The sequence below is a fragment of the Microcebus murinus genome, chromosome 11 (assembly GCF_040939455.1).
Source record: "Microcebus murinus isolate Inina chromosome 11, M.murinus_Inina_mat1.0, whole genome shotgun sequence".
Lineage (NCBI taxonomy): Eukaryota > Metazoa > Chordata > Mammalia > Primates > Cheirogaleidae > Microcebus > Microcebus murinus.
Genome location: NC_134114.1, coordinates 29,850,513 through 29,863,585, shown reverse-complemented (window position 1 = coordinate 29,863,585; position 13,073 = coordinate 29,850,513). Strand labels below are relative to the sequence as shown.

General features: G+C 35.4%; 1 protein-coding gene and 1 long non-coding RNA gene across 2 annotated transcripts in view; one reads left to right on the top strand and one right to left on the bottom strand.

The window, feature by feature from the left end:
* C9 (complement C9) overlaps nt 1-9,895 on the top strand; it is a 47,089-nt gene extending 37,194 nt beyond the window's left edge. The window contains exons 9-11 of the mRNA XM_012736490.2: nt 271-446; nt 5,953-6,181; nt 9,450-9,895. Of these exons, the coding sequence (XP_012591944.2) occupies nt 271-446; nt 5,953-6,180 (404 nt within the window). The 3' untranslated portion in view covers nt 6,181; nt 9,450-9,895. The remainder of the gene's footprint in view (nt 1-270; nt 447-5,952; nt 6,182-9,449) is intronic.
* The window catches only part of LOC109731308 (uncharacterized), a 106,651-nt gene that overhangs the window by 72,619 nt on the left and 20,959 nt on the right, over nt 1-13,073 (bottom strand). The window lies entirely within an intron of this gene.

The following is a 13,073-nucleotide window of genomic DNA, read 5'->3' as shown; positions in this document are numbered from 1 at the left end:
AGGCTGACGCCACGGCACTCACTCTAGCCTGGACAACAAAGTGAGACTCTGTCTCAAAAAAAAAAAAAAAAAAAAAAAAAAAAAAAAAAAAATGGTCCTTACAGAGTTGTGGTGAAAAAAATTGCACAAGTAACATTTATAATTAAAATTCAATAAATATATTAGACTATACTTTACTAAAAGGGCTCAATAAATGTTTATCAAATGTCATCTTGGTGACTGACCACAGAACTACAAATGCTCCTTTTTAAGTCCTTCTTCTCTTCTCAGTAAACATCACTCGTGATAACCTCATAGATGATGTTATCTCACTCATAAGAGGTGGAACCAGAAAATATGCACATGTACTAAAGGAAAAGCTTCACAGAAAAGACACGATTGATGTGACTGAGTTTGTCAATTGGGCCTCTTCCATAAACGATGCTCCGGTGCTCATTAGTCAAAAAGTAAGAAATGTTTATCTTCAAATAGAAGATCATATTATTTTCTTTTTTCTTTTCTTTTCTTCTTCTTTTGATTTTGTTTTTTGAACCAAGGGCTCTCACTCTGTCATCCGGGCTGGAGTACAGTGTTTTGATGATACCTCACTGCAGCCTTGAACTCCTGGGCTCAAGCGATCCTTCTGCTTCAGCCTCCTAAAAATCTCTTTGGGATTACAGGTGTGAGCCGCTGTACCCAGCCTCACTTTCCTATTAAATGTCACAGTTGGTTGAGATGAACAGTTAGCTTCATCTGAAAGAGAAGTGAGCATTCAGACATGCTCCCATCTCACCCCTGGAAAGAGGCATGGCACAGAGGACAGGCACAGTGTGGAGTTAGAAAACCAGCCGAGTTCCTGTTTCTGGTTCTCACTAGTTGTGTGATATTTTCTGACTTCCATGACACTAAATTCTCCAGGCTTCTGTGTTTATTGTGAGAATTTAAGAAGATTGCTTATATAGAGCCTGCAGCACAGACTGGCACAAAACAGATACTCGGGGACGGTTAGTTCCCTCCCATCTGCCATTGGCTGTCCCCTGCCTTCACATGGCATCAGACTACCACTTAGAACATAGGAGAATCTCATTTGCTAAAGATCTTTATGAAAAGAATGTTGTATAAGGTCTCCAAGAAAATAAGATCAAGCGTGAGTAATTCTTGTGGTCAGGAATTGTTTTCGGCATAAAACAAACCCTTTGGTTTTTAAACCCTTATAAGTCTAGTGCTTATTACTAGAGAAAAAAAAATGTTCTAACTGTAAAGATATAAATGGCAATGTTATTTTACCTTATCTTTCTTTTCCAAAACTAACTAAAAAAGGTATGTGTTTTTCTTTACTCCTTTTATTACTGATAATATTAGTGAATGATTTTTCCACTTCCCTTTATAGTTTTCAGTTTTCCCTTGTATATTTCACAATTTTCTTCCCTCAGGTCAAATATACCTATGATTTCTCCCTTCTTCAGTTTGATTAACTTTAGTTACAGAAATGTTGACATTTTTGATAGTATTAGTTACTGGAGAATGTTATTCTTTTATTCTATTTTACTGTCTTTAAAGAGTGAGTGATGCTACCAAAACTATCTTATTTATGTGAGAAAGGAACTCAGAAACTGAAAATTTTTACAATCTGGTCTTCCTTTAGGTTATAGCAACATAGCCAGTCACAGAAGTACAAACATATCTGTAAGACTTCAAATATTTTGTTGCAAAGTAGGACAAAGAGAGAGGAAAAGCTGGCCAAATTACTATGTCCATGTATGAAATTAAAATCAGAAGAAGCTCCTCTTATTTGGTTACATTTAAATCTTAAAGTCATTATCTTGAACTCAATAAAATAAATTTATATTGGAAGACCTTAAATAAGAAAAGCATTGTTGATTTAGGTGGATGTTTACATCTGGATGGGCGTATCAACTAAATTTCTCATCTCAATAAAGCAAGTTCAATTGTCCTTCTACAGATTCAAGATTGCTCTCTGAGGAGGTCAACATATTCTAAACTGATATTAAAATCTCAAGGAAACAGGGTCCACACAGACAGTGGCCCTGGCCAAAAATCAATTATTTTTCTTAATATTACAACAAAACAACATGAATGAAACGACATTATTTGAGGACCTGCTGTATTATTCTAAGTTAAAGGCTGTATGACTATATTACTGAGACTTTCTAAGTAAAATACTTGGTGAAATATATATATATATATATATATATATGTACATAACATACATATATATGAATATATTCCATACTGAAGAAAGTATGGCCATGCCCTATTAAATAGAATTCATAGCTTTGAGTCTTCCTTTGTGTGCTTCAGCAGACCCCAAACCACTTCTTGGGGAATGTTTCAGCCCAGCTCAAGAATCTTCTCCTGGCCCTTCTCCAAGCACAGAACACAGGCTGGCCCACTCTTCTACTTATTTTGTTATACTCTTCAATTTCCATGACAGGATATTAATCCCACTGTCAGCTTGCCTGAATGTTAACACAAATGGTTCTACATTTATCTCAGTGGAATAACTGCACTTTTATTTCCTCTTAAACAGACTGCTATAAACTAGTTATTAAAATATCAGCTGACAGAAATTACATATGTTAAAGATTGCCCAGGAGATATAAAGTTTATGATTTCCTTTATAGCCATAGCAGCAAGATTAGTATAGTTACAATATAGTGTATTGGCTTCCTGTAAAGTTTTGTTTTGACATTACAAGAAAAAAAGTTATGTAATCCACTGCTTTGTTTACTAAAAGGATGTTATATAACACAATGTCCTCTTTATGAGACTTATGGGAAGTAGTACTCTGTAATCTCATTTTGTTTCTCATGGGTTTTCTTATATGTATGGGATCATTAAATTCAGTTGTATCTTATTCAATGCACTAGAAAATACAGACAAATTTGTGACCCACTTCATGCAAATGGATGGGTCCTCCTGGCATGAATTTTGTTCATTTGTGTTACTTTTGCATCTGTCTTGTCTCTTTAGTTCACACTTCTCCTTTTCCAATTTCCCTCAACCACTTGTATCTGTCTATATGTTAAGCTATATAAGCTATTTCTGGAGGAACATGGGGCAATAATGCATGAATGAATTAACCTATCATTTTTGCTCTACTGTGCAACTCCTAGCAGTGATGAACCAGATGTTAAAGAGCATCAGTACTTTAAAGGGCTATAGTACCAGTGCTCTGTAAAATCATTTCTCACTCTCTTGTACAGGAATAAAAGTAACACTCATTCTATCAACAAACCACATTTGGAATATACAGTTTGATTATTTTAGATGTCTGAAGGAAATCTAAACATACTTAATATTAAACTGTATTATCAATTTATTTGTATGTTAGCAAGTTTTATGGTAGATTATATCAACTAAAAATATATCTACAAATGGTAGAAAGGAGAAAAATTAAAACCATTTTCTCACTTAATAGAAGACCAAAGTTCATCAGAAAAAGATATGACTCTTCAAGAAAATGTCAAGAAGTACATATTAGTTGTCCTTTGTCTTCTTGTGAGCTCAGACTGGATGATATTCTTGTAGAATTTTTAACTCTAGTGTTTGAGGCTCCTCAGAAACTGTTGCCATTACATGTCCTTCATCTTTATCTCTTTGAACATTGTTTGTGCATTTCATCTGGACTTCCTTCATGACCCTCTCTTGCTGTATCATAGATTATCTGGCCTTGACTTTCCTTTGAAGGGTAAAACAAGATGAATTTCTAAAAAAAAAAATCAAAAAATTTCTACCCCATGCTTATATTGTTTATAGTGCCAATGTGGAAATGTTGGTGAGAGGTTTCTTTCTTCCAAATAAATATGACATATTTGAAACCTGAATCCCATATACTAATTCATAAAACACTACACTGATGAATGGTTGGTTTGACTTCATAATACTTCTTGATATATTCTGAATATGAGCTTATTCTCACTTAAAAGTGCTAAAAATATCTTCTCCCACTTAAGGATTTTCCACCCTCTTAATTATGTTGTTGTTGTTGTTATTGTTTTGAGACAGAGTCTCACTGTGTTGCTGGGGCTAGAGTTGTCTCATTGCCTTCAGAGAAAGGATCAGTCTACATTACTCAAGTCATGATTACCCTCCTGTGGGAAACAGTGGTATATCTCTGCTCTTTTGAGTGTATAGAATCTAATTTCTTTTAAGTTTTATGGTCTCTTATTTTAAAGTGTTATGCCACTCACTCAAATGGCATTTTAAAGTCATGTAATCAAATTTGTTTAAATTGCATGGACATATAATACAAGTTTTTTTAGTATATATGTTATAATCCCTTCACTATAAACAATTTTCCCAACAGTCACCAAGCTGCACGATAGATCTTCTGAATTTATTTGTCCTATCTAACTAAAATTTTATAACCTTTGACCAACATCTCCCCAAACTCCCCCTCCATATAAGAACTTTTAAAATTCTGTACTATATATGCCTGGAATAGTCATCTCTCTGCCTTCACACCTTCAAATCTCAGTTCAATAGTCATTTTATCAGGAAAGCCTTTCTAGACTTCCCTGATCCATTGTAGCACCTATGTATCTTACTCTAGGAATTTGAGTGTACAATATAAATTATTAAACAGTTTGCTTCATTTTCTTAAGTCTAATTAAGTTTTACTTTGAGATCCTGTCCCCCTCATGCTGCTGGAAAATTCATCTCTCATTCATTTGTTGCATTGAGTTCAGGGAAGTCCTTCCTTGTTGCCTAAATTAGTATAAGAATCCTGATACTTCTGTCCAGGAAATGGGGATATGATATGGAAGTCTTTAGTTTATTGTGGTCAGATTGATAACCTCATTGTTCAGGCACCACGTTCACTCGAAGTGGTTTCAAGCCCTTTATGTGAGGCTTGTGCATGGAAATCACTGACAAGCCTGGATCCCTGGTCTTTCATTTGTAGCGTCCTTGGGGCACTCCACAAATCCTGCTACCTCCCAAAATAACTGCTGAAGATCTAGCTATGGTGTCCTGCTATTTGAGGCATATAATTACTTCTATCCCCTTTCTGGAGGAATCTACAGTCTTAGTGATATTCTTCCCACACTCCTTCCCTCCACAAAAAAATTCTCAATGAGTTCAGGCTTTTAGAGAAAAAAAAAAGCCAAGAAAAACTTTGCCTTCAGGGGCATTTTGGACTTGGCCTTGCAGACAAACCTCCTCTTAAGCAAGAGATTGCAAGCATCTGGAGAGGGAAGAAGAGGTGGAGAGGGAAGAAGGCAGCAAAAACAATTCACAAAATAATATGTCAATAAATTATCTGGCCAAAAGTTTAAACCCCTCCATTTTTCATTTTCAAAGTATAGGTAAATACCTGTTCTTTGTAACACCCATCACAGTTTCCATTTTAAATCAATCTGTGTGATTATTTTGTTAATATCAGTCATTAATATTATTTTATTAGTTATGACCTCCATAATGTGGCCTCCCTGAAAGCAGATAGCAGGACTAGTTTTAATCACTAGTATAGTCTTTAAAGCCAACATCATATTGCCAGATAGGCAATATAAGCGTTCCATAAGCTTTTGCTGAATTAATAAATCAACCACGCTGGGTACAATGGCTCACACCTGTACTCCCAGCACTCTGGCAGACCAAGAGGGGAGGATTGCTTGAACTCAGGAATTTGGGATCAGCCTGAGCAAGAGCAAGACCCCTATCTCTACTAAAAATAGAAAAATTAGCTAGGTGTCATGGCATGTGCCCATAGTCACAGCTACTCAGGAGGCTATGGCAAGAGGAAGGCTTAAGCCCAGGAGTTCGAGGTTACAGTGAGCTATGATGATGATACCACTGCATTCTAACCAAGGCGACAGAGTGTCTGTCTCAAATAAATAAATAAATAAACCAATAAATAATTGAGTATAAAGTATTCTACAAGCTCCATCAGTAGAGAAAGATGCTTTGCTTTCTTGTTTTGCTAAAATTAAATGTTTTGCTTTCTTGCAGCTGTCTCCTATATATAATCTGGTTCCGGTGAAAATAAAAGATGCACACCTAAAGAAACAAAATTTGGAAAGAGCCATTGGAGATTATATCGATGAATTCAGCACAAGAAAATGTCACCCATGCCAAAATGGAGGTACTGTGCTTTTGGTGGATGGACAATGTTTGTGTTCCTGCCCACTTACATTTAAGGGAATTGCCTGTGAAATCAGGAAACAAAAGCTTTCTTAAGGTAAGAAAGATTTATTTAATATTATCAAGGATGGAAATATGCACTTTGGGGTTATTTACTTTGAAAACTACCTCTTGAATTAATTTGTACTAAACTTCTAGATTACTCACGTAAACAGAGGATGGAAACTGACTGCATAGTGAAAAGGGACAAATCAGCCTTTAGTGTCATTTTAACATATTCTACATAATTAAATAGAACTATAAATAATAAATTATAATTATTATATTACTTTTTGATTATAAAAAGGTTACAGAAATATAACATCAAGGTATTATCTAGAGTTAATAAATGTTAAATATATAAATGTCACATATACTTTATCTATGCTTATAATATATACTATAAATACATGTGTATATCTGTATATACATAGACATATATACTCCAAAACCCATTTTTAAGAAAAACAATAATAGATCCAATAGAATATTTTGTACCACATGCCCTTTCCCCCAAAAAGCTATTCCTTTTCATACTGTTGCCATTCCTTTCATACTGAGGTATAACCACGTTCATTAAATTGATGTGTATCTTTCTAGTACATATTTTTGTACTTGTACTAAATATATATGTATCAATAAAAAATTCTTATATTGTTTTGTATATTTTTAAATTTATATAAATGGTATTTACTAGATTTTTATTTTGCATTATTAACTTTTTAGTGTTGAAGAAAACTGAGACTCTGTCTTATAAATTTAATCAACTGGAATCATATTATTTCACTTTTTTATAAGAGGAAATGACTTTTGCCATGTTTCTAATACTAAGACGATCTGCTTAGTCTTTCATTCTGCTGGAATTAATTAGAATCCTAATAGATAAGTGAGATCTTAGCCCAAGTGTTAATCATCACAAGATTAGCTAGTAAGATTAACCTTCTATGGCAATCATAGGTCACATTGTTTGATTGAATATAGTTTCCTACAACAACATTTCTAAAACAATTACATAGTTTCCTAAAACAAAGATTCACATCCTCAAGTTTATCATTCAGCCATACTTTCATCTCCCACAATAAAGTTTTTAATACTACAAGAACTTTTTCCTGCTTCATAGCAAATGCACTTAGAAACTCAATGACATGACAAAATACATAAGTTAGGATTCAATTTAAATTTTAGGATAATTGATTTATAAATATATTCTGTCTCTCATCTATCTATAGTGTCAATCTAGTGCTTTGCATTCCAAAAAACATTTGTACTCTCCAAAAATACATGCTATTTGGTACTTATGACTTCTATTTTCTACCTATTTCTATGTGGAATATTCTCCTATTTCTCTGTGATTTCTTCAGTTCCATCTTCTAATTTTCCAATTATTTTATTCAACCATGTGTGGTATATCCCTGCCGTCCCCAACCATGGCCTGTTAGGAACCAGGCCACACAGAAGAGGTGAGCAGTGGGCAAGCAAGCGAAGCTTCATCTGTATTTACAGCCTCTCCCCATCACTGGCATCGCTGCCTGAGCTCCACCTCCTGTCAGATCAGTGGCAGCATTAGATTCTTATAGGAGCAAGAATCCTACTGTAAACTGCATATGTGAAGGATTTAGGTTGTGCACTCCTTATGAGAATCTAAGGCCTGATGATCTGAGGTGGAGCTGAGGCGGTGATGCTAGTGCTGGGGAGTGGCTGCAAATATAGATTATCATTAACAGAGAGGTTTGACTGCACAATAAATGCAATGCACTTGAATCATCCTGAAACCATCCCCAGCCTCCTGGTCTGTGGAAAAATTGTCTTCCATGAAACTTGTCCCTGGTGCCAAAATGGTTATGGATCACTAGTCTATCCTTTAACTGATCTATTGAGAAATTATTTTTCCAAAATTTCTATTTGGTTCTTTTTTAAGTCTGACTGTTCTTTTTCTTTCCTAGCCTATTAGATTATTTTTTACTTTTATCTCTTTGAACATATTAACCATATTTGTAAGGAAGTCCTTTCAGATTTCTTCAGTAAATCGTTTCTGCAGTGCAACTCTTTGCTAAGTCTAAGTCTACCAACTCTCGTGGTATGTTTTTCTTCCTTCAGCAGCTAGTAATTTTTTATTACAGGCTTAGTCTTTGATGGGAATTACTTCCTGTGAGAATCCTGCTTACCTTGAGTAGTGAAGGTATTCCTAGGGTTAGTTTGCTTCTTGAGTCGTCCTATTGTTTCCATCAGTTTGTTTGTTTTTTAATCTTCTTGCTGTAACCAGTAAACTTCTTGGTTTTATATCATTTTTTTTTAGTATAAATTTCTTGATTTTTTCAAGTTCCACATTTTTTGTTTCATGAATGAAAATCAAATTCCCTCCCCAAATATATAACATTTTCCTAGGTCACTAGGTATCTTTTAGTTGACTTTTCACACCTGATCCAGGATGGTCCACCAGTTCCTTACTGAAACATTAATCCATTCTGAAATCTTTCTTGCTAAATATTTCCCTCAAAGTAGTTCTTCTAGGCATCCACATTTCTGTAGAATGTTTAGCTTCCTACTTACGGAGTCCACCTCCATGATGAGACTGAAAACCCTGACACATCATCGTTCTTTTTCCATGCCGTTTACTTAGCCTGGAATGCTCCCAACTTTCTTGTTCCTCAACTTATCCAACTTCCCTCTCCTTCATCTGCTTTTTGTTTCTACTGCTTCTAGACCAATGGTTCTCAACCTGGCTGATCATTGGATTTACTTGATTCCCTTCTCTTTTTTTTGAAAAAAAGAAAAGAAAAGAGATAAAGACAAAACAAAACAGATGTCCATTCCAAGCCAATTAAACTTCTATGGTAGATCCTGCCTGGGTAGATAGTACTTTTTTTTTTAATTTTAAATTTATTTATTTTCTTTATTTTCTTTTTATTTTTTCACTTCATTCAGCTCTTTTCAGAAGTTGTGCATATAGTACATTTTTTAACCTTCCAATTATTATAATCTACAGCCAGGGTTAAAAACCTCTATAGGTTGATTGAACCCAAGCCAATTAGCCTCTCTTTGATGAGATGTTTTCCAATTTCTCCAGGAATCATTTCTCTGTCAACACTCCCTGAGCACTTCACTCTGTTTTTCCAGCCCTAATCACACTCTCCCTACACAAAATGAATATCCCCTCTAGTAGGAAAATGTTTCTTCTATCTTAAATGTCATTCTATTTCCAGCACCCAGACAGTATGGCCCATCATAGTGCAATAGGATAAGGAGATGAATATATAGATGGGTAGATGGACCCAAAGTGAAGCCCTATTAATAATTAAGATTTGATACTCTTTTGTTTTCTCTAGGATTGCCATCTCCCAACCCCTACCAAAAGAAAAAAAAAAATAGAGCTCTTGGCTTCCCTGAGCTTCTAAGGAAGTAAAAACCACCAGGACCTTGTAAGATCCTGTTCCTGGAGATGGTCTTCTCTACCAAGTAAAGAGCAACATACTTCATGAAAATCCTATTAACCTCTGAAGTCTCCTCATTTTTAGGTCTACAATGCTTTTTTTCTTCCTTAAACATCTATAATGTTTCTATTTTTTATTCCCTAATGAGGAGTCAGCGGGGAAACACGCTAGGACTGCTTTCTCCTACAGGCAAGCCAATCTCTTGCTAATAAAACAAAATTAAATTGAAAACAGAATGTTGGTTTAAAAGACTTTAAAGTAATTGCCAAACTACTTTGTATGATTAATATATTCTGCCAGTTCCAATACACATCTGTATCATGCAATGTGGCTTTTATTTACATAGTTGTGTTTTGTTTGGTTATTTGTTTATACGTGCATACATTCATTCACAAATACTTACTGAGCACCTACCACATGCACAACACTCTTCTTTTACTAGTCTTAGCTCTCCAATTTAACCCTACGTGTGCATGGGAAAAAGTGTGTCATATTAGAAACCAAAACACTTTAGTTAACTTTAAAAAAAAATTGAATTCATAGAGATAGCAAGTAGAATGAGGGTTACCAGAGTCTGGGAAGGATAGAGGGGGAGAGGATACAGAGGGGATGGTTAATGGGGACAAAATTACATTTAGGTAGAAGGAATAAGATAGTGTTCAGTAGCACAATAGTACATCTATAAACTATTAGTTTAAATCATGTGAAATTGCTTCTCTTCAATCATATTTTATCAAACCAAAAATAACCAAAAATGTCATATGGTCCAACTTAAACCTAGACTTATGAGTTGTATAAGGTAAGGCTACCAACCTAAAAAGCTGATTAACATTAGCTTTACAATTTTAGCCATTAGATGACATGGTACTTAGGACCTGAGACCTTTTGAAAAGGTCTGAGAACAAGAAAGAAATGAAAAAAATGAAAGAAAGAAAGAAAATACTAAATACAAAAAGAAAAATGCAAAATTAAAATTATTAATTAAACATCAACAGTATGTATCATGTCAACTTCATTGTTATTATTAATACAGATTTCACATATTTATAAATAAATTTTAATTTTTCCTACTTGGCAGAAATTCTCAAAAATACATATGGTTACTGAGAGATAACAGTAAATAAATTATTATAGGCAAATAATTTCAAATGCAAAATTTTAAAAATAATTTTCAAGTTTTTTTAACAGCAAAGAAAAAGGTTACCGAATATGGGATGCATTTCAATATGTTTGGTATAATAAGGAGATGGTGCTCTAAAAATAAAAGTTTCCAGGATCTTCAGGGTCTTAAATTTATTCTTGGAGCTCAAGAGAAGTCCTGTTGCCTGTCTTCCAAACCACTGGGTGAATCAGAAAGAAGTAGGATTTGTTAAATACATGTAAATGCTGAACTCTGCTTGAATAATCCACTATTGAGAGAGTTTTTAATGACAACCATCTGGCTCAAGGAAGGAGTTATCAGAATAACTCCTGAGAATTCCTTCCACCTTTAGGAATTACAAATGTCAAATAATAAAAGAGCTAAGCCTCGACCTGACCCCCTCACAGTTTAATGATTTCTCAGAGTGCTTTCTATAGTAATGAAGGGCTGGGACCCTCCAGGTCCACTGTAGATGGCAGGATCCTCCGACTTCTTACCAAAGGTGGCATATCTGATAGAGCATTTCCAGCAGGGAGCACCATTGAGACACCAGAAACTGCCCAACAGTAATCAGCACAGAGCAGAAAGTCTCAAGGCCTAAACTGAGGGAGAATCACTAGAAATTGGGAAAGATGAAGACCTACCAGATACTAGGCATCACATGGCTCATCCTGGATTGTTGTTTGGAGACAGCAGATGTAGTTTAGTCTAGGCAGATGGAGTGCATTATAACTGACCCCCACCCATGCTCTCTAAGAGGGCCACCACCAATTCAGGGAAAGGAGCAGGTGGGGACAATGGTCTTCTGAAGCCCAGGCCATACATCAAATCATTACACTGAACCACTATCCAGAGGAGCCATTATCAACAGGACCTAGAGAAGCTGGATGAGTCTTCATGTTAACTAGGGCCTGATGGACAAAGGAAGCTTCAGTGTCTTGCTCCATTTTTACCTGTTTCCCCTTTTATACTCCAAACTCAGGCTGCTTATTCATGCTACTCATCAGAGTAGACATTCAATATACACCTGTCGACTAGTAAGTGTTTCAGGTGTGGGTCTGGATTCTCATGCTGGCTTTATACCACTGTCTCATCCCAAGGCCCTCTGACTGTGTTGTGGGATACAACAACAGTTAGTCTTCCAATAGTTACATGAAAAACAACCCAAAATAGTGTATCAAAGACTAGGCTCAGTTAAGTTTGTTCTTTTTTTTTTAAAAAAAGGAACTATTTTCACACATGTAATTCATAGGACAAACACCTATTTATCTCTATCTCTCCTGGCTTCCACCTCCTGTCCCTCCACCCCCACTTCATGCCCATTACCTACTACCATACTAAGAGCAGTGAAATGACTCAAGAAAAGGGAATGGTGTGGCCAGCTAGCAATGCATAAGTTACTAAACTGCAAGCCCTAAAATATGCTTGGGGATATGTTGATCCAATGACATTATGCATATAAAATCTTATAACCTAATAGGAAAGCAATAAATAATATTAATAGCTATTACCACTGTTGTTATACAAGGCTATTAATCTTTCTAAGTGTAACTCTTAACATTTAACTCTGACATTAGACAGCCAAGAAGATATTAATAGCAAGGTAGCTTAGTACTCTTCTCTAAATAATTGATGGAATTAGTGAACAGTCTTAGTCTGTTCAAGCTTCTGCAACAAAATACACTAAACTGGGTGGTTAATAAGCAGCAGAAATTTATTTCCTATAGTTCTAGAGTCTGAGAGGTTCAAGATAAAGATGCCAGCAGATTCCAAAAGTGAGTCTGGTGAGGGCTCACTTTTTAGTGCACTTTCTTGCTGCAACCTCACACAGTAGAAGCGGCAAATGAGCTCCCTCAGGGCTCTTTTATAAGGACATTAATCCCATTCATGAAGATAAAGCCTCCCAAAGGGGCATAATCACCATCCCAGGGCCCCACCTCTTGATACCATCACACTGGGGATTAGGTCTCAACACATGAATTTGGGAGGGGACACAAACATTCAGAAAATAGCAAAGAGTCATTTTTTTATTGTGGCAAAATATACATAACATAAAATTTACCAATTTAAACATTTTAAGTATACATTTCTGTGGCATTAAATAGATTCACATTGTTGTACAACCATCTCCAGGAATTTTTCATCATCCAAACTAAAACTGTACTTATTAAACATAACTCCCCAATCTCCACTCCACCAGGCCTGGTAACCACTATTCTACTTTACATCTCTATGAATTTGTCTATTTTAGGTACCTCATGTAAGTGGAATCATAGAACATTTGTCCTGCTGTACCTGACTTATTTCACTTAGCATAATGTCATCAAATTTCATCTATGTTGTAGCATGTATCAGAATTTAATTGTTTTTTAAGGCAG